Source organism: Brassica rapa, chromosome A04, assembly GCF_000309985.2.
Source record: "Brassica rapa cultivar Chiifu-401-42 chromosome A04, CAAS_Brap_v3.01, whole genome shotgun sequence".
NCBI lineage: Eukaryota > Viridiplantae > Streptophyta > Magnoliopsida > Brassicales > Brassicaceae > Brassica > Brassica rapa.
The window spans coordinates 15045693-15068989 of record NC_024798.2 but is presented as its reverse complement, the minus strand read 5'-3'; the positions used below and the strand labels follow the sequence as shown (position 1 = coordinate 15068989).

Sequence of the window (23297 nt, the reverse complement as noted above, 5' to 3'; positions counted from 1 at the left end):
ACAGAAACAAATTTTTACACATATGCTGGAGAGAGTCGATGTTTTTATTAGTCTCATTTGCAAACGACTTATTAGTATGTTGCAAACTTTGCTAGTAATTGATCTTTCATGCGAAGATTGTGGTTGATTATTTTTTATGTGGAGACTTCTAGAGAAACTCTGTGGAATAGACAAAATGATATCAATCATTACGTATCAGTGTCAATTGAATAAAGTAAACTATGACTTTGAGTATCGTTCACTTTTTAGGGTGAGAACACCTCACTGAATAGTTCATACAATTGCCTCCATGTTTGACTTTCCACAAGGTTATTCCCAAATTTAACTCATGCAACTCCGTTACGAAGAAAAAAAACTTTTTTAACATAATTTTTTTTTAAACACTATTTTCTAATGTGATTAAATTAAAGGAAGTAAATATTGGGAGGACTTGAAAACCAATCTGTCCAAAGACATCTCACCTAAGTGAAAAAGACCAACAACACAGATGAAAGGTTTTATTGGATTTTGCTCAACGTATATTTACTCTTGTTTAAAAGATCTTGTACAAAACGATAAGATCTGAACCAACTAAAACTCTCAAAATCGCCATTAAATCCACCTCTTGATCTTCTCATACTAAACTACAGATCCAATAACTACTCTTGTTCTTTCTTAAAAAAAATTACTCTTGTTTAAAAGATCTGTACAAAATCTTATAAAGAAATTTTACTTATTAAAAAAAAAAGGATCTGTACAAAACGATCAGATCGTCTCTTCTTGTGCCTAGAACGTCACTTGAATAGGTCACTAAACAAGACCAAAATGGAAGTGTCACTCGTGTGGACATTCCAAGCTTCTCAAAAGTGGTGTTGTTTGAAACTAGCTAAAAGAAGAAAAAAAAGTTTCAGTTACATTGCCGTCTAAATATTTTTGGGTCCAAAGCAAATCGTAGTTGATGTTGAAAAAAAAAAACAAACCATAGTTGATAGTGAAGACAAAAAAAAAAGACACCCAAAGTTTTTTCAAAAAGAAAAAAAAAACACACAATTGAACAATGTTACCGCAGAAAGGGTTGCAAGTTACAGAATATACTCTCCATGGAACTGAATCTCGAAAACAACTGGAAACGATGATAAATAAATAAATAATAATCAAATAAAATACATTGGATTTCGACAAAAAACATAAAAATAGAAACAAAACAAGTCTTTAATCTCGAGTCTCCTTTGCCAGAACGAAAACCACTCAATCAATACACACACAGCTTCCCACCTTCTCCCTCCCCTCTCCTCTCTCAACCCTAATTTTCGAAATTGATCCTCTTCTTATGAACCCACCACCACTAGATCCAATCCCTCTTTAGGCTTCCCTTTGATTCCCCCACATTGAATCTCGCGAGCGACTCGAAATCAATTCAAAAAATCGATGGCGAAAGGCACATCCACGGGAGAGACGATGGTCCGCACAGGCTGCAAGAGGGAACTGCAATTCATGTTGAAATCTCGGTCCGAGATCTGTGGAGGCGAGTCGCTAGGCCGCACCCGCGGAAGCAACACCGCCGCCAAGAGACCGCCGCCCACCCGCTGCCTCCGCTCCGCGTCCTTGAAGAAGATTCGTCTCGCGAAGGAGGACGTTGATGATGCTGTGGTGTCTGGTTCCGCGGAGGAGGAGGAGGAGGAGGAGAAGAGCGACGTTGTTGATGATTATGGTGATGATGATGAAGGGAAAGGGGTGGTGTTTAGTGAGAAGAAGATTGAGAGTAATGGGTGTGGTGACGTGGCGATGAGTGAGGAGGAGGAGGAGAAGGTTGAGAAGGGGGTAACGGAAGTTGGAGAGGCTGAGAAGGAGTGTTCGAGTGTGGTTCGGAGAGAGATTGTTATGGCGTGTCCTTCTGGTTTTAGCGAGTTTGCGAAACTGACTTCGAGGTCTTGTCAGGTTAAGCTGGAGAGTGGTTTGGGTTATGGAAAGCCTGGTAGGAGGTTGACTCGGTCTATGTTGAAGTCTGAGGCTAATGCTGATGATGAGGCTAATGATGAAGGTAGCAAACTTGGGGCTGATGGTGGTGAAGATCATATTAATGAAGAAGCTAAGGTTGAAGGTAGCAAATCTGAGGCTAATGGTGATAAAGATCATGTAAATCAAGAAAGGGAAGCTAAAGATAGTTGTGTTGCTGATGGTGGCAAATCTGAGCTTAATGGTGAGGAAGATCATATAGATCAAGAAAGGGAAGGTAAAGATAGTGAAGATAATTGTGTTGATGCTTCTACTTTAGTGGGATGTGGGAAAGAGGAGGAGCTTCCTGAGAAAAAAAGTGTGCAACCATGCCATGTTGATAAGAACGCAATGAGTGATGTAGTGGATGATAATCCTTTGAGGAGGTTAACTAGGTCATTAGGCAAACAAACAAGTGATTTAGACGATCCTGATTTGGAGAATGTCGAACCATCAGACTTGGGAAAGGTAGCTGTGCATGCTAATGATGTCGGAATGGATGATTTTCAAAGCCCTCCGGTTACAACTCCCAACAAGCGTGGACGGCCCAAGAAGTTTATAAGGGATTTCCCGAAAAAGCTGAAGGATCTTCTCGATTCTGGAATACTTGAGGGACTAACTGTGTACTATGTTCGAGGGGCAAAGGTATATATGATATGATGGCTTTCTTTTTGTTTCCACTCGTGTATAAAAGGGGATTGTATATAGCTAATGTGTATTTTCACCATGGTAGATGAGAGAGGCAGGGACTAGAGGGCTTAAAGGTGTAATAATAGGATCTGGCATTATGTGCTTCTGTGGTGACTGCAAAGGAACTCAGGTTAGTGACATCTACTGTTGTTAAAGGTCTTGTGATTGGACATGCATAATGCCTAGCAGGTTTGATGTAATATATTTTAATTTTCATTTCCGTAGGTGGTAAGTCCCGCCGTGTTCGAGCAGCATGCTTCTAGCACAAACAAGCGACCACCTGAGTATATCTTACTGGAGTCTGGATGCACACTTCGTGATGTCATGAATGCTTTCAAGGAAACTTCGTATGATACACTAGAAGAAAGACTTCGTTTGTTAGTTGGACCAGATTTCAAGAAATCTAGCGTGTGTTTCGGTTGCCAAGGTTTGCTGATTGGATCATTGGTTTGTGCAATATTAGAAAGACTGTTTAGTTAAAGAATTCAGACTGGTTATATCTAATTGATTGCAGGTCCAATGGTTGAGCCTTGTGAAACAAAGTCATTATTTGCGTGCAAATCGTGTTTGGAGAGAAAGGAGCCAGAACCCCATACCAGTCCGTCTAAAGCAAATCCTCTTAATGGGTATGCCTTTTATTTCCTTATTTTCTCGTAACAGTCTTTTCCTTCCCGCTGAATCATATGAAAGTAAGATGAACACACACGTATAATGTTAAGTTAGTATTTTAAGACTGGGTGGAAGGTGAAATGAAAAGTTAGCATATTTATTTCGAAAAAGGATATTCTAATAATGCAAAGGGATTTAGGAGCTGTATATTCCTCTATTATATGGTTGCTTATGTAGAATTCTGGAAGTCCGAATATGCATAACTTTTTTTTTTGGGTATATCTAATACAGCATTAACAATTGAGACCTTTATCTATTTGATTGATTCTAAATTTTCCCTCGATTTCCTACAGATTTTCTAGCCCAGATGTGGCTAAAAAGACGATTCCCAGAAGGCCAATATCCACTCCTCGCCAAAGTAACAGGCGAGAACAACCAACCAAAAAGTGAGTGTTGTTGTTATTTGTGTGGCGCCAACTATGCAATGTTTCTGCGCTCTTTTAGTATTTATTACATTTTGTGCTTAGGCTAAGATACATAGCTTTCTTCTGGGTTTGCATATTGTAGGCGGCCTGTTATATTATAATTAGTTCGCGATCTGTCATTCATCATTCTGGAAAATGATTATATGAGATGTTATGTTAGAAATTTACTTATGCTCTTCTTTTAATTGGTGGCCTGAGCAAAGAGAACTCTGTCAGGACTAAGATCCATACCCATTCTTCTGGGTTTGCATATATCGATTACGTCAACATATTTGTTGACCTTACTTTGTTAGCCAGGCTAAATTTATCTTGGATTCTACAGGTCACCTGAGCCAGGTGTGCTTTCAAGAACTACTCCGAGTGAGTCAAAATCCAGCTCAATCAAAAGCAACAGCCAAGGGAAACTGACCAGAAAGTGAGTAGTGTTGTTAGCATTTAACCTACGTATCTATGTCTAGTGCTAGACTGCTAGATTGTTTTCTCTTTTTCCTGTCATACGTTTTTTGGTTCTCAGTCCATCTTTTGTCATTTTGAAAGGGATGTACGGCTGCACAAACTTGTTTTTGAGGATGATATACTGCCAGATGGGACCGAAGTGGGATATTTTCTCGCTGGAAAGGTTAGTTCTACATGACTAATGGCTTTTCTTCATCCTGTTTGTGTAACTTTATTTACTCCAACCATTTTGTTAATGACGCAGAAAATGCTTGTTGGCTATAAGAAGGGATTTGGAATACTCTGTTCTTGTTGTGACAAAGTGGTACGCTCTCGTTAATGTCGTCAAATTTTCTTTCCTGGCATTAAGTATATGGCTCTGAATTAGCCTTTATATTTTTTATGGGATCAGGTCAGTCCTTCAACGTTTGAGGCGCATGCTGGCTGTGGAAGTCGTCGGAAACCGTAAGTTTTTTCTTGCATCCATTTCCATATTCATGCTCTAGTAGTGAAGCTACGACCAGTCTCCTTGGAAACCAATTATCAAGAACTATTCTTCCTTATCTGTCCGTGTACTGTATAGACAAAGTGCATTAACACTTTTACCCATATGTTACAAAACTGTAAATACATTAAACCTGGATACTTGAAAGCCGTTGATCCTTAAGATCGCTGATTGTGTGATTCACAGAAAAGGTTTAGAACTAACTAGTTGGTCTTCTATTGATGTTCAGGTTTCATCAAATTTATACAACCAATGGCGTATCTCTTCATGAGCTCTCAGTAGCACTAACAATGGACCAGAAGTTTTCCATCGGTGAAAATGATGATCTTTGCAGTATCTGTAAGGATGGGGGTGAACTCTTGTGTTGTGATACCTGTCCAAGATCATATCATATAGGTTCGGAGCTTGCACTTTTCCAGTTTTCCTTATTGGGTTTCTTCTGTTGCTATATTAAAAGAGTTTTTGGAGCGTGTCAACTTGATTGATGTAGCCTACTTTTCTCTTTTGGTATTTTATCTAGTATGTGCTTATTTACCAAGCCTTCCGAGTGAGAGGTGGTCCTGCAAATATTGTGTGAATATGATGGAGAGAGAGAAGTGCGTGGAGAGCAATCCCAATGCCGTTGCAGCTGGTAGAGTTCGTGGAGTTGATGCAATAGCTCAGATAACCACAAGATGCATTCGAATTGTCAGCTCCCTTACGAGTGAGCTCCCAAGCGTATGCGTGTTATGCAGGTGAAGATCGAGCTTTTTCTATTTATATCAAGTATATGGTGGTTACCTTTTTGTAGTTTAATGAGGTCTTATTGTTTTATTTCATATTTCTCATTCATATGGCTTTTAGTTTTTTATTTAGGAACTTGAATTTGTTAAGTTCAGAAGATGATTTTCTGCTAACTGAAACCATTTCCTTCTGAGCTTGATCTTTACTTAATTGTTTTTGCTTTTGCAGAGGCCATAGTTTTTGCAGGTTGGGCTTTAATGCTCGCACTGTGATAATATGTGATCAGGTATCTTGTTAATCATTGCTGTATTGTGACATCTGTCTCTTAAATCTGCATTTGGTTTTCACCATTTTTAATTTCTATGCTTCCTTCTCAGTGTGAAAAGGAGTTCCATGTTGGCTGTTTGAAAGAACATAATATTGCTGATCTCAAGGTGCTCTACCTCTTTGGCTCTTTCTTTCTCTCTCTCTGGTGATAGCTCATTAGCCTTATCTTTCATCATGTTTATGTCTTAACAGGAGCTACCTGAAGATAAATGGTTCTGTTCCCTCGGGTGCGAAAATATCAACACTTCATTAGACAGTTTGGTAGTTCGAGGAGAAGAGAAGCTTAGTTACAACTCTTTAAGGAAGAGGCAAAATCCTAATGAAGAAAGCTGTCCAGAGGACAATACCACTCCAGACATAAGATGGAGGGTCCTTAGTGGGAGGTTGACCTCTTCGGATGATACAGATACAAAAGCGTTACTTGGGAAGGCACTCTCCATTCTTCATGTAACTCGGCCACATTTCAAACTCGTCCATACTTTGTGCTGTTTGTCCCTTCTCTTCTCTATATAAAAGGTTTTAACTCTTTTTGTCCCTTGTAACCATGGTATGCTATAGGAGCGGTTTGATCCCATCAGTGAATCTGGGAGCAGGGGAGACCTCATTCCAGCCATGCTTTATGGGTAAGTGCAAATTTAGTAAGGTCAACCACTTTAGTGGATTATTCTGCATGCTCACTATACCAATTAGCTGATGAACCACTTTGGGTGTGGAACAGAAGGAAGTCAAAAGGCCAAGATTTCAGCGGCATGTACTGCACCATGTTGACTGTGGAGTAAGATTCTGATTTCTGGGCAGTCTATATTTTTGTGAAGCCTATTTCATCTTTGTTAATTTGTGTGTTGTATTTGTCTCTCGCTGGTGCAGTGGGGTGATTGTTTCCGTGGGAATCTTTAGGGTATTTGGGTCTGAACTTGCGGAACTCCCTCTGGTTGCTACCAGCCGAGATTGTCAAGGGCAGGTAATTAGCTTTGTCGTTGAACCACGTATTCCTGTGCCTTGTGTTTGCTTTAAATGGGTTAAGAAAGTGGGAATGATGATTATGTATTATGATCTCACTGGTTAGCACTTAACAGATATCCGCGCATTATGATCTGATATGTTTTTTTCTTTGGTTTGCTCACTGTAGGGCTACTTCCAATGTCTGTTTGATTGCATCGAGAGGCTACTTGGGTCCCTGAACGTGAAACATCTCGTGCTACCAGCAGCAGATGAAGCCAAATCCATATGGACTGACAAATTCGGGTTCACCAAGATGACCGAAGAGGAGGTATATCTCTAATAATAAAGCTGTATATAACTCTTTAACTGAATCACGTCTCTGATAAACTGTGTGTTTGTTTAGATGAAAGAATACAGAAGAGACTTCTCGGTGATGGTCTTTCATGGAACATCTATGCTGAGAAAGACAGTACCTGCCTTCAGTAAACCCGAGGAGGACAGTATGGAGCAGTAAATCACTCTCAAGGGTGTCTTTGTTTTTCTTTTCTTTTGAAAGCCTTTGGATCGGTTTGATGCCTTTTTTATATTCTAGTAATTGATATAATGCAGTAGTTCGGTTAGTATTCGTGTACAGGTATTTATCCTAATGTGTTGTCTTTCTCAACAATTGAAAGAGACAACACAAAAGGTTTTTTTTAAGAGGATTTGGTTTTTGGTAGAAGAGTAGAGGAGAAAACAAGTGTGGGAAGTAAGTCTATTGGGTATATTCTTTTGGGGTTTCTTATGAATCTAATTTTTTTTTGTATATAATGCCAAGAACAATAAATATGATGAAAACGAATGTTCTTAATCACTTGAAGTCAGTCTCTTGTATCTCCCAATATAAAATCTTTGCTAGGGAGGATGGAGACAGCAACTAAAACAAGCAAACATAACAAGACAAAGAAAAGCCGAACCAGAAGTCCGTTAACCGTGGTTTAAATTCTAAGAATCAAAAACCAAATGGAAACTAAATCAAATGTAATCAAAGATTCTAGCCATGATTGGAGTTTTTGATTTGTAGATGCAAAGTTTTTTAAAGGAATGGTGCAAATAAAAGCAAGTTTTAGAAATAGAAAGGGGAAAGTAGTGGATAGACAGAACCAGGAGAATGAACCGGTTTGGTTAACAATAAAAACCGTGGAATCACATTGTAGGGCATCATCAACTTAGTGAGCGGGAAGGAGCGGCTCCAAAGAAATTCAAAACTCAAAAGAACACAACACAGCCGTTGCTCAAAATTGCTTATATTCTCTCATTAATTACATCTCTGCCCCCAATCCTTTATATTCCCTTTCGCCCCCATTCTCCTTCAGATTCATCTTTTCTTCTTTATTGCTCAGTTTTTTTTTTAAAGAGGATGGCTCGGATCGAATACTCTGACAAGTACTTCGATGATACTTACGAGTACAGGTAATATCAATCATCATCACTTTTGATTCTGATTCTTCAGTTTCTAATCGCGTTTAGGGCTTGATGATCTTTGTTGAATCTGGCAGGCACGTCGTACTTCCTCCAGAGGTTGCTAAGCTTCTCCCTAAGAATCGCATCCTCGCCGAAGTAAGTTACGGCTTCCTCTCTATTCCTTCTTGTTTTTTTTTTGTTCCTCTGCGAATTGTGATTGATTGTGATCATTTAGTTTAGTTTAGTCAGTGTAAGTCATAGACTTGTTTATAGGATAGTTTCTCAGTTCCTGATTATTTGGCAGAGTGAATGGAGAGCAATAGGAGTGCAGCAAAGCCGTGGATGGGTCCATTACGCTATTCATCGCCCTGAGCCACACATCATGCTCTTCCGGAGGACTCTCAACTACCAGCCTCCAAATCCCATTCCTAAGTAGATTTTATTTGGTTTATATGTCTCGCTCGCGTAAACACACACTCTCTGTTTCATCTCTTTTTATTTTATTTGTGTTCTTGAATTCTCTCTTCGGTGGAGAATTGTTTTTTGAGTTGTAGACGAACCACTTTATCATGTTTGGCATCTTCAACTTCTACATGTTTAATCAGACTATCTTATTCATTAATCAGTGTGTTCATCAGACTATCTTCTTCGTTCATGCTCCTTGTTGTTTCTCATCACATTTACTAAATTTATTGAAATATACAAAAATATCCCAAAATTATTGAAAATAAGGATTAGGCACTAAACGTGCCTAAACTATACTATAACTAATATATCATGGGTTGATCTCACTAGATGTTAAACAAATGACAAATTTTTTTTTCCACCAGCTCCAATTGGTAGAAAAAAAAACCAGGGAGTTATCCTACGCTTGGAAGAAGAACTAGAAAAAATAAATATAGTAAGACTTTAATTCTTCGTCGCCGTAGTAAATAAGAGAAAAAATATAATTTTTTTCTTCATCTTAAAAAAAAAGAGTTAATTAACTGTGACATGTTTACTAAAAAAAATTCTTTTGTAGCAAAGCACTTATTAAGAAAAATAAAGAAGCTTAATACAAAGGCGGAAAAAAATCATAATAACTTAGTCTGGGGCATCTACTATTATACCCACAATGTTTGGCCATACTATCACTATACATAATGGAAGAGAACACTATATTTTTTCTTTCTTGAAAAAAATGAACAATATTGTTTTCACAGTTGAATTATTTTGATTTTTATCTTTTATATGGTTTTGAAAGGTTTCACATCAACCATCGAATTGATACATGTCATTTTAATGTTTTTAGTCGTATGATTAAGAAAAACTTATATTTTTGTAATTTAAAGTCATTTAAAAAATTCAAAATATAACATATAAAAAAAATATAACTTATAAGGTTTCCTCATTTTTGTAATTTAAAGTCGTTTAAAAAAATTAAGTATAACATATAAGGTTACCTCATTTTGTAATTTAAAGTCATTTTAAAAAATTCAAAATATAACCTATAAGAAAAAAATCTATTTTTTATTATATGGTTAATGTGATTGTTTATTTTTTTAATAATATAAAATTAAACAAAAATTAAGAAGGATGCAAAAATTATTTTCAAATCTTTATTATTCATAATCATTAATTGTTATATATATATATGTTAATCATATTAGGTACTTTCGTAGCTTTTATTAAAGAAAAAATACATGATTCTTATATTTTAGATTAATATAATGTTTCCTAATAATTGGATTTGATTCAATATTTTTTTAATTAATTCTTAAGCCGACACGTAAGTTAAATTGACATCCTAATTAAATGACATCTAAACAGAGTCTCTTTTTAATTAATACAAACTTAAAATTACAACTTTTAAAATGATACTCAATTAATATATAGAGGATTGTTATAGTGGAGAAGAAAAAATATCATCTAAATAAGTAAAGGTTTGATTTCTTTTTCAAGTAACTCTCTACCTTTCGAATACCTAACGCCTACAACAAACTATGTCAATCATATATCAGCTTAAACATTAAAGTTCGAAAACAAGCAGAGAAACATTTCATGTGTCTATACAAAACATGTACACATTCATGTCCCTCCAACAAATATTTAAATATTTTCTTTTAAAAACAAATATTTAAATACACAATTATTGAGCCCTAAACCCCACAAATACTAACTCTTATATTAAACATATACTCCCTCCGTCTCCGTATGTTTAAGGATTTTGATTTTGTTTCAAAATAAGCGATGTTTTCACAATTCTAAATGGAATTTAATGTTATTTTAAATTTTTGACCAATTATAAAATACTGCATATTTTTTTATTGATTGAATTAGTTTTATTTAATGTTATTTTATGTAACCAAAACAAATTACATAAAACTTTATATTTTTTTAATGTTTGTGCAAAAACTATAAAGACCTCTTAAAATGACAAAAAAGAGAGAGTACATAGTAACTCAACAAAATTTCAGGCTTGAGTAAAATATTCAGTAGCTAGCCGTCTAGTGACAGGTAACTTCAAACCACCACATAGATTAATAATTTGATTATCATTACAAGAATATAAATGTACAGATATCTCCACCGACATATCGTCTATAGCTAAGTCGTCTTACCTAATTTTCATGGTTTTCCTTCCTTTACCAAATTTTGTATAAAATGCTTTAAAATGAAATATGGAGTGCACAAAAAGGTATTAAAAGAAAAATGTTCACACAAAGGTGAATTTACGATTTTGTTCTATACAAATTGCTGTTTCCATGTGAGATGATTGTGAGAAGTGAGCTGGACATTGTACAAATAGAGAATATATAAACACTCACCCAATACGCATATTAAATACTTCATCTGTTTCATAATATTTGATGTTTTGCTTTAGTGCACAAAGATTAAGAAAACTACATTTTTCTAAAAAAAATATTTTAAAGATATAATTTTAAAATTAGTTAACCAATTATAAAAAGACTGTAAAATCTAATTGGTTGAACAGTTTCCAATAAAATTAAAGCTAAACTTAAAATCTCAAAACTTCATGTAAATTCAAACAAAATAATCTTTCTAAAACATCATCTGTATTGAAACGGAGGGAGTAAACTAAAGTAATGTTTTTTTTTTTCTTAAAAAATATTGATTAAATTAGGAGGCAAAAGGAGCTCTATGAGGAATGCCTTTTCGTCGCCTAGAATTTGAGGTCCTATGAGTTGGAGGATGCGTGCCTTTGTGCGTTTCTTGTTGTCTTTCTTTACGCAATCTCTCTTCTTCATCTTCCTTATTCTTCCTCATTCCTTCAACCTGACATTTCTTATGAGATCACATTTTATATATTCCTTATTCAAAATGTAGTATATACATAAACAAAAATAAAGTAACATATATATACATATAAATAACTACGTGTAGACATTTTTATTTGACTATATATGCTTGAAATTCTAATATAGCCCATCAATTTACCATACAATTAATTAAACGTTATATCATAGCTCATTTTGACGAAAAATATATTTCAAAAGATTAGATTATCCAAAATTGTGCTATAACTGAAGAGTATCCATTACATTGGTTGAATCTTTATTGATAATTATTCATCCGGGTTTTCTATACACAATAGATGTGACCATTGATAGTTGTTTTTGTCCACGATTTACCAGGCCGGTGATTAAAAAAATGCTCATGTAGAATAAAAGTGTAGGTGACATACCTTGCAACCCAAGGAACAGAAGCGAAAGGGATCAAGAAGCGTTCTGCAACAAGTCTCGCAGAAGTAGGAAATGGTTTTGGTTGTGGTGGAGGACGCGGCGCCATGAGAGGAATTCTTAGGCTGAGGTCTCTCGTTTATGAAGAGAACCCTCGCGCTATTAATGACATAAGTCTGCACTTCTCTTATGTCCAATACCTTCTCTATCTCCGATACTCTAACCACATCATGATACGACGATCTTCTTATCTGTATAATTCATCGTAAAGTTAATGTTAGAAGGATTGAAGTTAGCCAATGGTGAAGAGTGAATATATGTAATGTGGTGAAACCTGAAGGATGGGATGATCAATGTGGAGGGAGGAGCGGCAGTAGATACAAAACGGAGCGTTTTGACAAGAGAGACAGAACATGTTGCATTCATTGCGCGATGTCTCGCGGTGACGAGGGCAAATGTTGAAGAACTTTGTTCTTAAGAGACCTTCCAACCATTTCGGCTCCTCCATTTATCTCTCCTATTTATTTATTTTTTTCGTAAAAAAAGCAATGTAACATATGAAAAATGGGAAGATTGAGAGAACATTTTATGAGCAATGTAATAACTAACGAAGAGCATTGATTAGTCTTGCCATTTGAATTACCTTTGTGAAGACGATCAGGAGACCAGAGAAGAGTGCGAGAAGAGAGAGAGAGAAAGAGATGTTAAATTGTTTAATTCTAGAGAGAAAGAGAGTAGGAAATCAGATTTTAAGGCTAATAGAGAAAAATATTATTTTTTTGCTTTTTTGTTGGTAAATGAAGATTTTATTTTATTTATTCTTATTTAGGCGTGGTAGATATTCTGTATCTTTTCTATTATTTATTTTTATATTTAAAAGGAATAGTTTTTTCGGGGGAAAGGAGATAAAGGCTGTAGACAACGATATATTAGGTTAAGGTTGATTTCAAAATGTTGGATGGAGACATTGTGAAATGAGTTTGATGACATGCTTAGAAGGGCTGGGAAAATATCCAGATTCAAAAATCTAACCGAACCTAACCTCTTTTCCATCTTTAAATCTCATACAAATACTCATTCATTTCTTCCTTAAACTTTAAATTAAACTCTAAACGTAATTTTTGAATAGACCCCGTAGTCCATCAGTTTGCTTAATCACTTTGCTTGCCCTTGCAGGAGACAGAACACCTTTGTTGGATATTCAAGTGAATAATTGCAACTATTAAAGTGAAGCATTATAATTGTTTAGATGAACACATGCAACTGTTTGTGAATATAACTATTAGTGATGTACCGTTGCAACTTTTGGTGACAAACTATTGCAACTTTTGGTGACAAATCATTGCAACCGTAGATGATTAAAGCCTTTGGCGATGAACCATTGTGACTTTTGGCTAACCAATGCAACTATTGGTATTAATGATTGTAACTCTTTGTTAAATATTGAAAATATTGGTGCTAACCATTGCAATTGTTGACACTAACCATTGCAACCTATAGTACTTTATATAAGGAGTTGAGTGCATTGGCAAATCATATCTTCCTAACTTGAATCACATGAAAATCTGAAACTAATTAGTCGATAGAGAAAGAGATTCATTGTTCAATGATTATCAAAGATCTTTGAAAAAACACATATAAGCATTAAAACTCTATTTGTTATTCTTGTATCTTAGTCTAGAACAAGAATGAAACTTTGTGTGTCTTATCCTACAAAGGGATTTCGTGTAACTCAAGAGCTTGGAATATGGTCGAAATACTCTTTAAAGAAAGTGACCTCGTGCGCGATATGATTCAATCATTATCCAAGTAAATAGTTCACACCCATTCGGATTACTAATTACCACAAATTTTTAACCAACCTATAGTACTTTATATAAGGAGTTGAGTGCATTGGCAAATCATAACTTCATAACTTGAATCACATGAAAATCTGAAACTAGTTAGTCGATAGAGAAAGAGATTCATTGTTCAATGATCATCAAAGATCTTTGAAGAAACACATATAAGCATTGTTCAATGATCATCAAAGAACTATTAAAGTGAAGCATTATAATTGTTTAGATGAACACATGCAACTGTTTGTGAATATAACTATTAGTGATGTACCGTTGCAACTTTTGGTGACAAACTATTGCAACTTTTGGTGACAAATCATTGCAACCGTAGATGATTAAAGCCTTTGGCGATGAACCATTGTGACTTTTGGCTAACCAATGCAACTATTGGTATTAATGATTGTAACTCTTTGTTAAATATTGAAAATATTGGTGCTAACCATTGCAATTGTTGACACTAACCATTGCAACCTATAGTACTTTATATAAGGAGTTGAGTGCATTGGCAAATCATATCTTCCTAACTTGAATCACATGAAAATCTGAAACTAATTAGTCGATAGAGAAAGAGATTCATTGTTCAATGATTATCAAAGATCTTTGAAAAAACACATATAAGCATTAAAACTCTATTTGTTATTCTTGTATCTTAGTCTAGAACAAGAATGAAACTTTGTGTGTCTTATCCTACAAAGGGATTTCGTGTAACTCAAGAGCTTGGAATATGGTCGAAATACTCTTTAAAGAAAGTGACCTCGTGCGCGATATGATTCAATCATTATCCAAGTAAATAGTTCACACCCATTCGGATTACTAATTACCACAAATTTTTAACCAACCTATAGTACTTTATATAAGGAGTTGAGTGCATTGGCAAATCATAACTTCATAACTTGAATCACATGAAAATCTGAAACTAGTTAGTCGATAGAGAAAGAGATTCATTGTTCAATGATCATCAAAGATCTTTGAAGAAACACATATAAGCATTGTTCAATGATCATCAAAGAACTATTAAAGTGAAGCATTATAATTGTTTAGATGAACACATGCAACTGTTTGTGAATATAACTATTAGTGATGTACCGTTGCAACTTTTGGTGACAAACTATTGCAACTTTTGGTGACAAATCATTGCAACCGTAGATGATTAAAGCCTTTGGCGATGAACCATTGTGACTTTTGGCTAACCAATGCAACTATTGGTATTAATGATTGTAACTCTTTGTTAAATATTGAAAATATTGGTGCTAACCATTGCAATTGTTGACACTAACCATTGCAACCTATAGTACTTTATATAAGGAGTTGAGTGCATTGGCAAATCATATCTTCCTAACTTGAATCACATGAAAATCTGAAACTAATTAGTCGATAGAGAAAGAGATTCATTGTTCAATGATTATCAAAGATCTTTGAAAAAACACATATAAGCATTAAAACTCTATTTGTTATTCTTGTATCTTAGTCTAGAACAAGAATGAAACTTTGTGTGTCTTATCCTACAAAGGGATTTCGTGTAACTCAAGAGCTTGGAATATGGTCGAAATACTCTTTAAAGAAAGTGACCTCGTGCGCGATATGATTCAATCATTATCCAAGTAAATAGTTCACACCCATTCGGATTACTAATTACCACAAATTTTTAACCAACCTATAGTACTTTATATAAGGAGTTGAGTGCATTGGCAAATCATAACTTCATAACTTGAATCACATGAAAATCTGAAACTAGTTAGTCGATAGAGAAAGAGATTCATTGTTCAATGATCATCAAAGATCTTTGAAGAAACACATATAAGCATTAAAACTCTATTTGTTATCCTTGTATCTTAGCCTAAAACAAGAATGAGACTTTGATTGTCTTATCTTACATAGGGATTTCGTGTAATCCAAGGGTTTGAAATAGGGTCGAAATATTCTTTAAGGAAAGTGACCTCGTACGCGATTCAATCATTATCCAAGTAAATAGTTCACACCCATTCGGGTTACTAACCACAAATTTTTAACCAACACCTTTGTACAAGACAAGACAGCTGAAGAACAACCTGTTTCATAAGTTTTTTCTTTTAGGAAAAAACAACCAGTTTCCCGCTAAGGCTACTTTACTATTCATTTTAAAGTATGTCTTTTTTTTTGATAATCCAGGTATCCGGACCTCTCACTTAGTCCGACTATCCCACCGCGTCCAACCGGAACTGGCGAGGAAGGTCCTGAAGGCCAAACGGAAACCATGTTAAATCCGCTGTGGCCGTGTTCGAACTCGTGATGGCGGGCACCTCAGCCAAGGTTCCTTTACCACCATGCCATGAAACCCGGTTAAGTATGTTTTCTCGTTAATATGCTTCATTAGTTTAACAACCAAACGATTGAAAATTACAACATAATAAGCAAATCACACATACTTGCACGCAAAACCAAAATTACTCCACATAACATAAACCAAGAATGAAAACAATCTCACTGAATAGGGAAGGGATTCATATGGCCTGATTATGTTGTGGCAGAACTGTGTTGTGGACCATCGTGATCCAAATATACCATATCTGATCAGCGAGGAGGGGATTTGTCACTGAAAAACTGAGCAATAACTCTGTCTTCAATAATTGCTAAACCTTGCATAAGGGTGTTTTGTACTGATGCGCAAAAGCACCCTGGGAGATGAAATATTCCATGAGAGAATCAAACGTTCCTTGCTGCATCACCCTTATCTCTAGAGGTCCAATGGTCCCATACTTTCTCCTATGTCTTCTATAAAGAGCATTAAATGATTCCTCCATCACACAGCAACACTTCACCATTACATTGTTATCAAGCTTAACAATGCAATCAATTTTTTTGGCTTTAAACTCCCAGTAAAAAACATAATGACCCGGGAAAGTGGACATATCAGATTTGCATGTGAACCCCATCAACATTAAACCTGCAGACTCAAGAACGGTTGTCACACGATTTACCGCATTTACTATGTCTTCTTCAGTTGTTTTCTCTATATGGACGCTTATAACCGTATCTTTTCTGCGTACAAATCTAAACTGAGGTGTTTTATTGTAAAATCCAGTCACCTGTAGAATATCTCCCATTCTATATCTGTATAACCCTAGAAACAATAATAACTGAAAATTATTAGTGTTTGATAATAATAGCTGAGAGATGATATTATTAAAGCATTTATATCATCAAAGTGATTTGTGACCACGGGGTCATATAAGTGCCCTAACTTGACGTCCACGAGATCAACTACTTGAGCATTGTTTCCTTCATCAACAGGAAGGAACTCAAAGTAGGACGTGTTGGGCACACATGTATAGGAAACGTCTTGTGGTTTGCACAGGGGATTCACATTGACCCCAAACAACGTTTCAGAAGCAGAATAATTCAAGGAGACGAGAGGCAATTTGCTGGAGTAGAACTCCAATATTGGAATGCATTGACTCATCTGTCCAGTAACTACGCTTTGAATGAATTTGATGTTAGGCCAAAGACGTGCGATGATACCTTCCCATGATGTCTGACAGCATTCACGTTCAATCTTATCTGCCAGCTCAGCATTTGGTACTCCAAGTATGTTGGAGACAGAGTCTCTGCAACCAAGGTCGGTGATCCACTCGCTAACGTGACCAGATCGAATATCATTACACAACTCTTTCCAGTGAGTTTCAAGAAATTTGATTGCGTCGATTAACGAACAAGCAAATGGAACAAAAATACTCACAACCTCCTCTCTCTGGACAAGAGAACAAAGAAAATGACAGTAAGTACTTTGTTTGTTGTCACAACATAATAGAACTTGGTCGGGACTGGTGTAACGTTTGGATGACCAGTTCTTAAAATAATTGCTCATTAGGAAGCTTGTAATCACAGGAGCAACAGTCAGACCCGAGGGAGTTCTGGATATTGCTCTAGTGTTAAGAAACGTCATCACCTTTCCATCCTCGACGCCTTTGATATGCCTATAAATCCGAAAAAAAAGCTCATTATGATTCCTTGGGATGGAATGAACAAATTAAATGAAGAATTATTTTATGTGAAAGAGTTGCGTAGATTTTCGATAAATATCCTCTTCTGAAAGTACTTATTGTTCAAAGCGTAGATCTTTTGTTTTCCTCCGGAAGTTCCAGAACTACACACCAAAAAGTCACAAATGTCAATGTTTTTCTATTGTTTAAGAACTATTTGTATCATAAAGTAATAAAAAACTAATGTTCGTAATTTGCTTGTAGGTTTACAACGTGTATACCTTATGAAGAACTGAGTGATAGGTTCGCCCGAAATGACATTTGAGGGTTCTCCATTGGCCACACGTTCCATATAAGGCTTAACATCTTCATAGGTAACCACCGGTACGTTCTTCTTGAAAAGCTCTTTATCAGAACTCCCATGGAGAAAGCGTCTAAGATACTCTGTGTTTGCGCTACTTCTGAGTATCTCTTCCAGCATATCTTCTTGTATTTGCTTCGCATTTGAGCTCAATTTCTCTAGAGCCTTCAGCTCGGAGTTTTGATTCATGTTTGGTTTAAAGCTCTTGATGCCCCTCAAGTCAGGGTTTTATATGTAGAGCAACATATTATAAATAAACTCACTCAACTTGTTTATAAAGAAAGTATATCTAATGAGAGAAGGACGTGTTGATTTTATTTTTATAAAATAATTACACAAGTCAATGCTTGGGAAATCGTTTGAATAATTTGATAGGATCATCTTGCTGGCAAAAATATATTCAAAATATATTCATGCGAGAGAAACGAGTTGATTTTTATTTGTACAGAAGAATAACACTAGTCATTATATTCATGTATTTGTATCTAAAGAAACTGGGAGACAATGAAACGCGGGGACAATTTTGCATTATATTATCCAGTCCCATGATGCCATGTTACTATTCGTTCTTTGATTATGGAACATCTGACAGTATAATTAATAGACGAAGCTGTTTTAGGTGATTTAATCCAGTATAGATGGATGTGTTTATTTGAGAGATACATTTACTATATTACAGAGGCGAACGTAGAAAAATATCTTATATGAAGCACAATATATTTATATATAATTTATTTAAAATATTTTTATAATTTTAATACAAAAATAAAATAAATATTTAACTAATTAAATACTCTTTCCAGCTAGATTTAATCAATACAAAACAAATTAAATAAAAAGTGAGAGAAAAGTATGGTCTAACGTGAAAGTGTGTGACAACATTAACTTAATTCCAAATATGCTAGATTTACATGTTCCAAATTATCATTATAAACTTAGTATGGAGCACATGCCCCATCCTCGATACAAATAGATCCGCCCCTCCATATTACAAAGAAAGTTAAAAACAAGACACAGATTGCGAATTTCATTATTGCACAGTTAGTAAAGAAATTTCAAATGCTTCCGAAAATTACTTTGGGAATCCAAAAATTACAGCACAAGTTTTATTTCCAAGAACAATTCTGTTCATATATCAATATCCAGATATGTTTTGTGGCTAACCGATGATGATTACACTGTTTTCCAAACATTAGTTGGTAAATCATGCTCCGCCTCAGACAGAACAGTCGCTTGGAATCTCCAAAAATCATCAGTTTCTTCTATGGATTTTTAGATGTTAATCCATCAAATATGATGGGAATGATGACATTTCTATGATATTTATAACATACAACTGAAATTAAAGAACTTTTATGTTTTGTGTGCATATCTTCTGGCATGAAAGTTAAGTTGGCCATAAGACATCTTTTATAAATGGTCCCATCCTGGGCCTCAAAATCCAGTCAGCTTTATATTTCAATCATTGTAATATAAGCTCTTGCCGCATTCAATTTTTCAATGCTCCAAATGTTAAGCAAAAAAAGAAAAAAAAAATAAGTTGGCCATATATGTCTGCAGTGCCGGTCCGGTAAGTATTAGGACCAGAAGCCCAAATAAAATTATGGGCTGATAATAAATATGTTTAAAATATTCAAGGTGATTTGTAGAGTAGTACTCTCAAACTCATTACTTCACAGACACCAACTATGCTACTCTTACCACCAGGCTATTAAGGCTTTTTGAAAAATAAAGGCCAAATAAAAACTGATATTATTCTGGGCCAGAAGCTGAAGCTTCTAATGCTTGGTATCAGAGCAGCTACTGTACGTCTGAGTATAGATACTAAATTGCCTGAATATTCAGATGTTCTTTTTGAAAACTTTATTTTATTTTTTCTGTTTTTAGCTCGAGAAAGTGACAATAATGTAGCCAAACAGTGTGGAGTGGTTGCATCTACCTTACGTCAATACCCCAAATGGCTAAATTACATCGCTTTATCAAATAATTATATATGGTAGGCCGATTGAATTCAGTTACGCTATTTATTAAAAGCATAATATGTTGCGCATGACACTACTCATATCCAATGTTGAAACCATTTTGTTGACGTGATACATGATGAAGATATCAAAAATTGGATCACCAACAATATGTACGTAAACCGTTTCTTCGCTTTCAGAAAACAAGTTTTCTTTTGCGAAAAAATAAATGTTCCCCTTCAACATGATTCCAGAATCGTTCTTCGATTAAAAAATCAAAGGAACGCAGCTCTGATACCAACTGATGTAGCACAAACTATATATAGCGCAAGTAATCTATTGATTTTGAGAATACCTAAAATAATTGCCTTCTTGAGATCGTTGAGAGTCGAGACTCTATCCAAGAACAAGGTTTAGAGTTCTTAAAAGCTCTGTATATTAATCAAATAAGTCATGTCTTTTACAACACCTCAGGCAACGATATGTATAGCAAACAATAAGCAAAAGCCCTAAAGAATAAGGATTATAGGTTTCTTATTCTTGTTAACAATACGATAAAAATAAGTAAACTCTTAAGAAAAGGAAATAAAGCAAAACCAAAGCCAAGAAGAAGTAGGATGACGCTACATCAATTTAATATCAATTTTAGTTTTATAATTTTTATTTTAAAAATTTTTATTTGTTGAAATTTGTTTGATGATATTGTACCAATCATTTATTTTGTTTTATCTAAAAATTTAATTTGATAATTTAAAAAGAATTAGGCTATACTATTTAATTTCAAATTAGTTACTGAAATATATAAAATATAATCTATATTAAATATTATAAACAGTCAAATGATAATTACCTAATGATAATATATTTATCTTTTCTTAGAAATGTTATTGTTTAGATGTATATTTTTTTGTTAAAAGAATATTATATATAAGTAATTTTAGGATGCTTAATTAAATTTCTAATGAATGGTTTGACATAAACTTGTGTATGGTAGATAAAAAATAGGACTCTATTTTAATAGAGTAGATAGAGTACATAGTTGGTTTATTGTAATTGTATATAACACTGGTTCATGATTTAAATTAAATCCTATGGTTATATTGGTTTACATTTAATAGAGGAGATGTTGGGTTCACGATTCACGATTTAAACTAAATCATATGGTTATATTGGTTTACATTTAATAGAGTAGATGTTGGGTTAATAGATGTAGTCGGTTTAATAGGAGATAAATGCGTGTGATATATCTAATAATAATAAAGTAGTTAACTTGTTATGGTCCATAAATTAAGTAGCTTCCTAACAAACTTCAAACATGCTAAAACTTAAATGAAAACTTTTATGGTAGATAAATTTAGGACTCTATTTTAATAGAGTAGATTACTGGAGAAATTGAGATATTGTCAATACAGTGAAAAAATAATAAAAAGAAACAAAAGGAGAAAAAAAAGAAGATTGTTACATTCTTGTTCGCATAGCTTGACGTAATGTGTCACTGAAACGATTCTGCGGAGGATCAAGAAGAGAAGAGTCCTCCTGCATCTTGAGCAGGGATGAAAGAAACAACACCAAAGGTGAGACGAATAAAGATGGACAAATAAGAAGCAAGGATGTATCCGTTTTTTATAGGTTTGATGTCTTTCCTCTTCAGGAGAAGAGACCAGTCTGGTACGGATGATGAATACAAAGAGTCTATGTCAGAGACGTACGATGATCATACGATGATGGAGATAGAGACCAGTCTTTGCGGATCCACGCGGGTCCCGCGGGATACACTGAACCCATCCCGCTTATGGCCCAATCCCGCACAAGCTCATCCCGCGAAGCCGCAAAAAATTCGGGCCTGGATCTTAGTAACCAATCCCGCCCCGCAATAGGTCCAAACGGGCTGGACCCGCAGGCAGGTTCAAATTTTGCCATCTCTAATTTTGAACTATTGATCGCTTATTTATAATGTCTTGGTTTTCAATTTACTACATTTACTTTTCTAAAAGATTTTGTATCCGAGTGATTTTGAAGTTAAAGACGGAGTGGTAATAGTCACTCTCTTCTTACACCACCGGATTTAGCTGCAAACTATGAGGCCATGATCAACCTAAACACCACTTGGCTTTTGAAAGTCTTACATCCTCGAGCTCCGATATTTCGGGGCTTATCTTTTACTAAAGGTAGTATTTTACACTTAGAAGAAAAAAATACTGTAATTTAAACAAGCCCAAAACCTAAATGAACAAGCACAACATGATGATTATGGATAAGTTACTTTTTCGTCGACTTCTTTTTTTTGTCGACAAGAATATGTTATTATTATTATATTATTATTATTATTTAAAAATTTAGACCCAAAAAAGAAATAAACATGTTAATCACAATAATTTCTAACTTATTTTATTTATCAATTTTCAGATTTATTTTCCAACTACTTTTAGTCCATCTATTATTTCATAACTAAATTTTATAGCAAAAATATATTGTCAACAACATGTACTATAAAGTTTATGAGATGGTGACCTAGCAACTATGATATCTCCAACCATGACACTAAATTTGGTGTTGAAATTACATCAAGTTTAGTGTTTTGGTGTCATATTTTTTTGTCATTTCCAACCATAGCATCAAATATTACACAGAAGTAATATTATAAATTTTTTAGTATTTTCAGTTTTAATAATATTTTTATTTTTATTATTTATAATTGATAAATAATTATTTTATCACACTTAATTATTACGTTTGTTAAATTTATGTAGTTTTTTAATAATTTTTTTAATTTTATATTTTTCGTTTAACAATATAATATTGTTCATGTATTTATTTTGTATAAAATAATATATTAAAAATTACAAACTATTAATTATGAAAAACACATAACAAATGTATTTCAAGTTTAATGTCATTTTAATATTGTCCAGCTTATATTATTAGTTTCTTTATTTTATAAAATACTAAATAAAATTTTATACTATTAAAAATAAAATATAAAAGCTCTATGATGTTTTATTTTGTTTACAATATAATGTTAATAAAAATAAAATAAAAAGATATTTTAATTTTTTAAAAATAATTTAAAAATACAAATAATACAATATATTTATGTTTAGTTATAAATTTGAACTAATTAATAATAATAACTATATTATTAAATGAAACACAATAGAATATGTAAATTAAATATTTGGTGTGATGAATAGTATTATAATAAATTTGGTCAGATTGTGTAATTTTTAGTGTTCCATTTATGATAAAATTACATCAAATTTGATGTTTTGGTTTTCCATTGGAGTTTGCCTATTACAAACCAGTGGACTATATATATGATCGCCATGTTATATAAAATATTTTTAGTTTATAAGTGCTAGTTTTTG

The 23297-nt window shown here is 34.3% G+C and overlaps 3 protein-coding genes and 1 pseudogene across 6 annotated transcripts; 2 read left to right on the top strand and 2 right to left on the bottom strand.

Moving 5' to 3' along the window:
* Positions 1–719: 719 nt before the first annotated feature.
* On the top strand, positions 720–7497 carry LOC103864815. Of its 3 annotated transcripts, none has more exons than XM_033289243.1 (20): positions 720–1995; positions 2074–2619; positions 2708–2794; positions 2890–3091; positions 3179–3290; positions 3627–3719; positions 4081–4173; positions 4296–4377; positions 4459–4518; positions 4606–4658; positions 4928–5094; positions 5219–5432; positions 5650–5707; positions 5799–5855; positions 5941–6195; positions 6307–6371; positions 6467–6523; positions 6616–6709; positions 6878–7018; positions 7094–7497. In XM_033289243.1, the coding sequence occupies exons 1-20, from the start codon at positions 1408–1410 to the stop codon at positions 7202–7204; spliced, it is 3135 nt and encodes a 1044-aa protein (XP_033145134.1). In that variant the 5' UTR covers positions 720–1407; the 3' UTR covers positions 7205–7497. The 3 variants fall into 3 exon arrangements, with proteins under 3 accessions (XP_033145134.1, XP_033145133.1, XP_009140837.2); XM_033289242.1 differs by having other exon boundaries at positions 721–1788; positions 1819–2619; XM_009142589.2 differs by having other exon boundaries at positions 722–2619.
* Positions 7498–7788: 291 nt separating this feature from the next.
* Positions 7789–8775, top strand: LOC103864814 (cyclin-dependent kinases regulatory subunit 2). The gene is made up of 3 exons (XM_009142588.2): positions 7789–8142; positions 8229–8289; positions 8438–8775. Exons 1-3 carry the CDS (start codon positions 8090–8092, stop codon positions 8567–8569), a joined length of 246 nt encoding a protein of 81 aa, XP_009140836.1. The 5' UTR covers positions 7789–8089; the 3' UTR covers positions 8570–8775.
* Positions 8776–11137: 2362 nt separating this feature from the next.
* On the bottom strand, positions 11138–16259 carry LOC103864812 (uncharacterized protein At3g50808). Of its 2 annotated transcripts, XM_009142587.2 has the most exons (4): positions 12457–16259; positions 12148–12330; positions 11819–12064; positions 11138–11409 (listed from the first exon to the last, which is right to left on the bottom strand). In XM_009142587.2, exons 2-4 carry the CDS (start codon positions 12319–12321, stop codon positions 11254–11256), a joined length of 576 nt encoding a protein of 191 aa, XP_009140835.1. In that variant the 5' UTR covers positions 12322–12330; positions 12457–16259; the 3' UTR covers positions 11138–11253. The 2 variants fall into 2 exon arrangements, with proteins under 2 accessions (XP_009140835.1, XP_033145175.1); XM_033289284.1 differs by having other exon boundaries at positions 12148–16259.
* Positions 16202–23296, bottom strand: LOC103864811 (annotated as a pseudogene).
* Between the last annotated feature and the right edge of the window lies 1 nt (position 23297).

Bases quoted from the DNA above. Each gene is read 5' to 3' on its own strand.
- LOC103864814 (XM_009142588.2), top strand. From the start codon at position 8,090: ATGGCTCGGATCGAATACTCTGACAAGTACTTCGATGATACTTACGAG. The intron at 8,143-8,228 runs GTAATATCAATC...TGAATCTGGCAG, and splicing joins GATGATACTTACGAGTACAG to GCACGTCGTACTTCCTCCAG. The intron at 8,290-8,437 runs GTAAGTTACGGC...ATTATTTGGCAG, and splicing joins AGAATCGCATCCTCGCCGAA to AGTGAATGGAGAGCAATAGG.
- LOC103864812 (XM_033289284.1), bottom strand. From the start codon at position 12,321: ATGGAGGAGCCGAAATGGTTGGAAGGTCTCTTAAGAACAAAGTTCTTC. The intron at 12,065-12,147 runs GTTTCACCACAT...TGAATTATACAG, and splicing joins TTGATCATCCCATCCTTCAG to ATAAGAAGATCGTCGTATCA. The intron at 11,410-11,818 runs GTATGTCACCTA...AAGAAATGTCAG, and splicing joins TCTGTTCCTTGGGTTGCAAG to GTTGAAGGAATGAGGAAGAA.
- LOC103864815 (XM_009142589.2), top strand. From the start codon at position 1,408: ATGGCGAAAGGCACATCCACGGGAGAGACGATGGTCCGCACAGGCTGC. The intron at 4,174-4,295 runs GTGAGTAGTGTT...TCATTTTGAAAG, and splicing joins CAAGGGAAACTGACCAGAAA to GGATGTACGGCTGCACAAAC. The intron at 6,710-6,877 runs GTAATTAGCTTT...TGCTCACTGTAG, and splicing joins GCCGAGATTGTCAAGGGCAG to GGCTACTTCCAATGTCTGTT.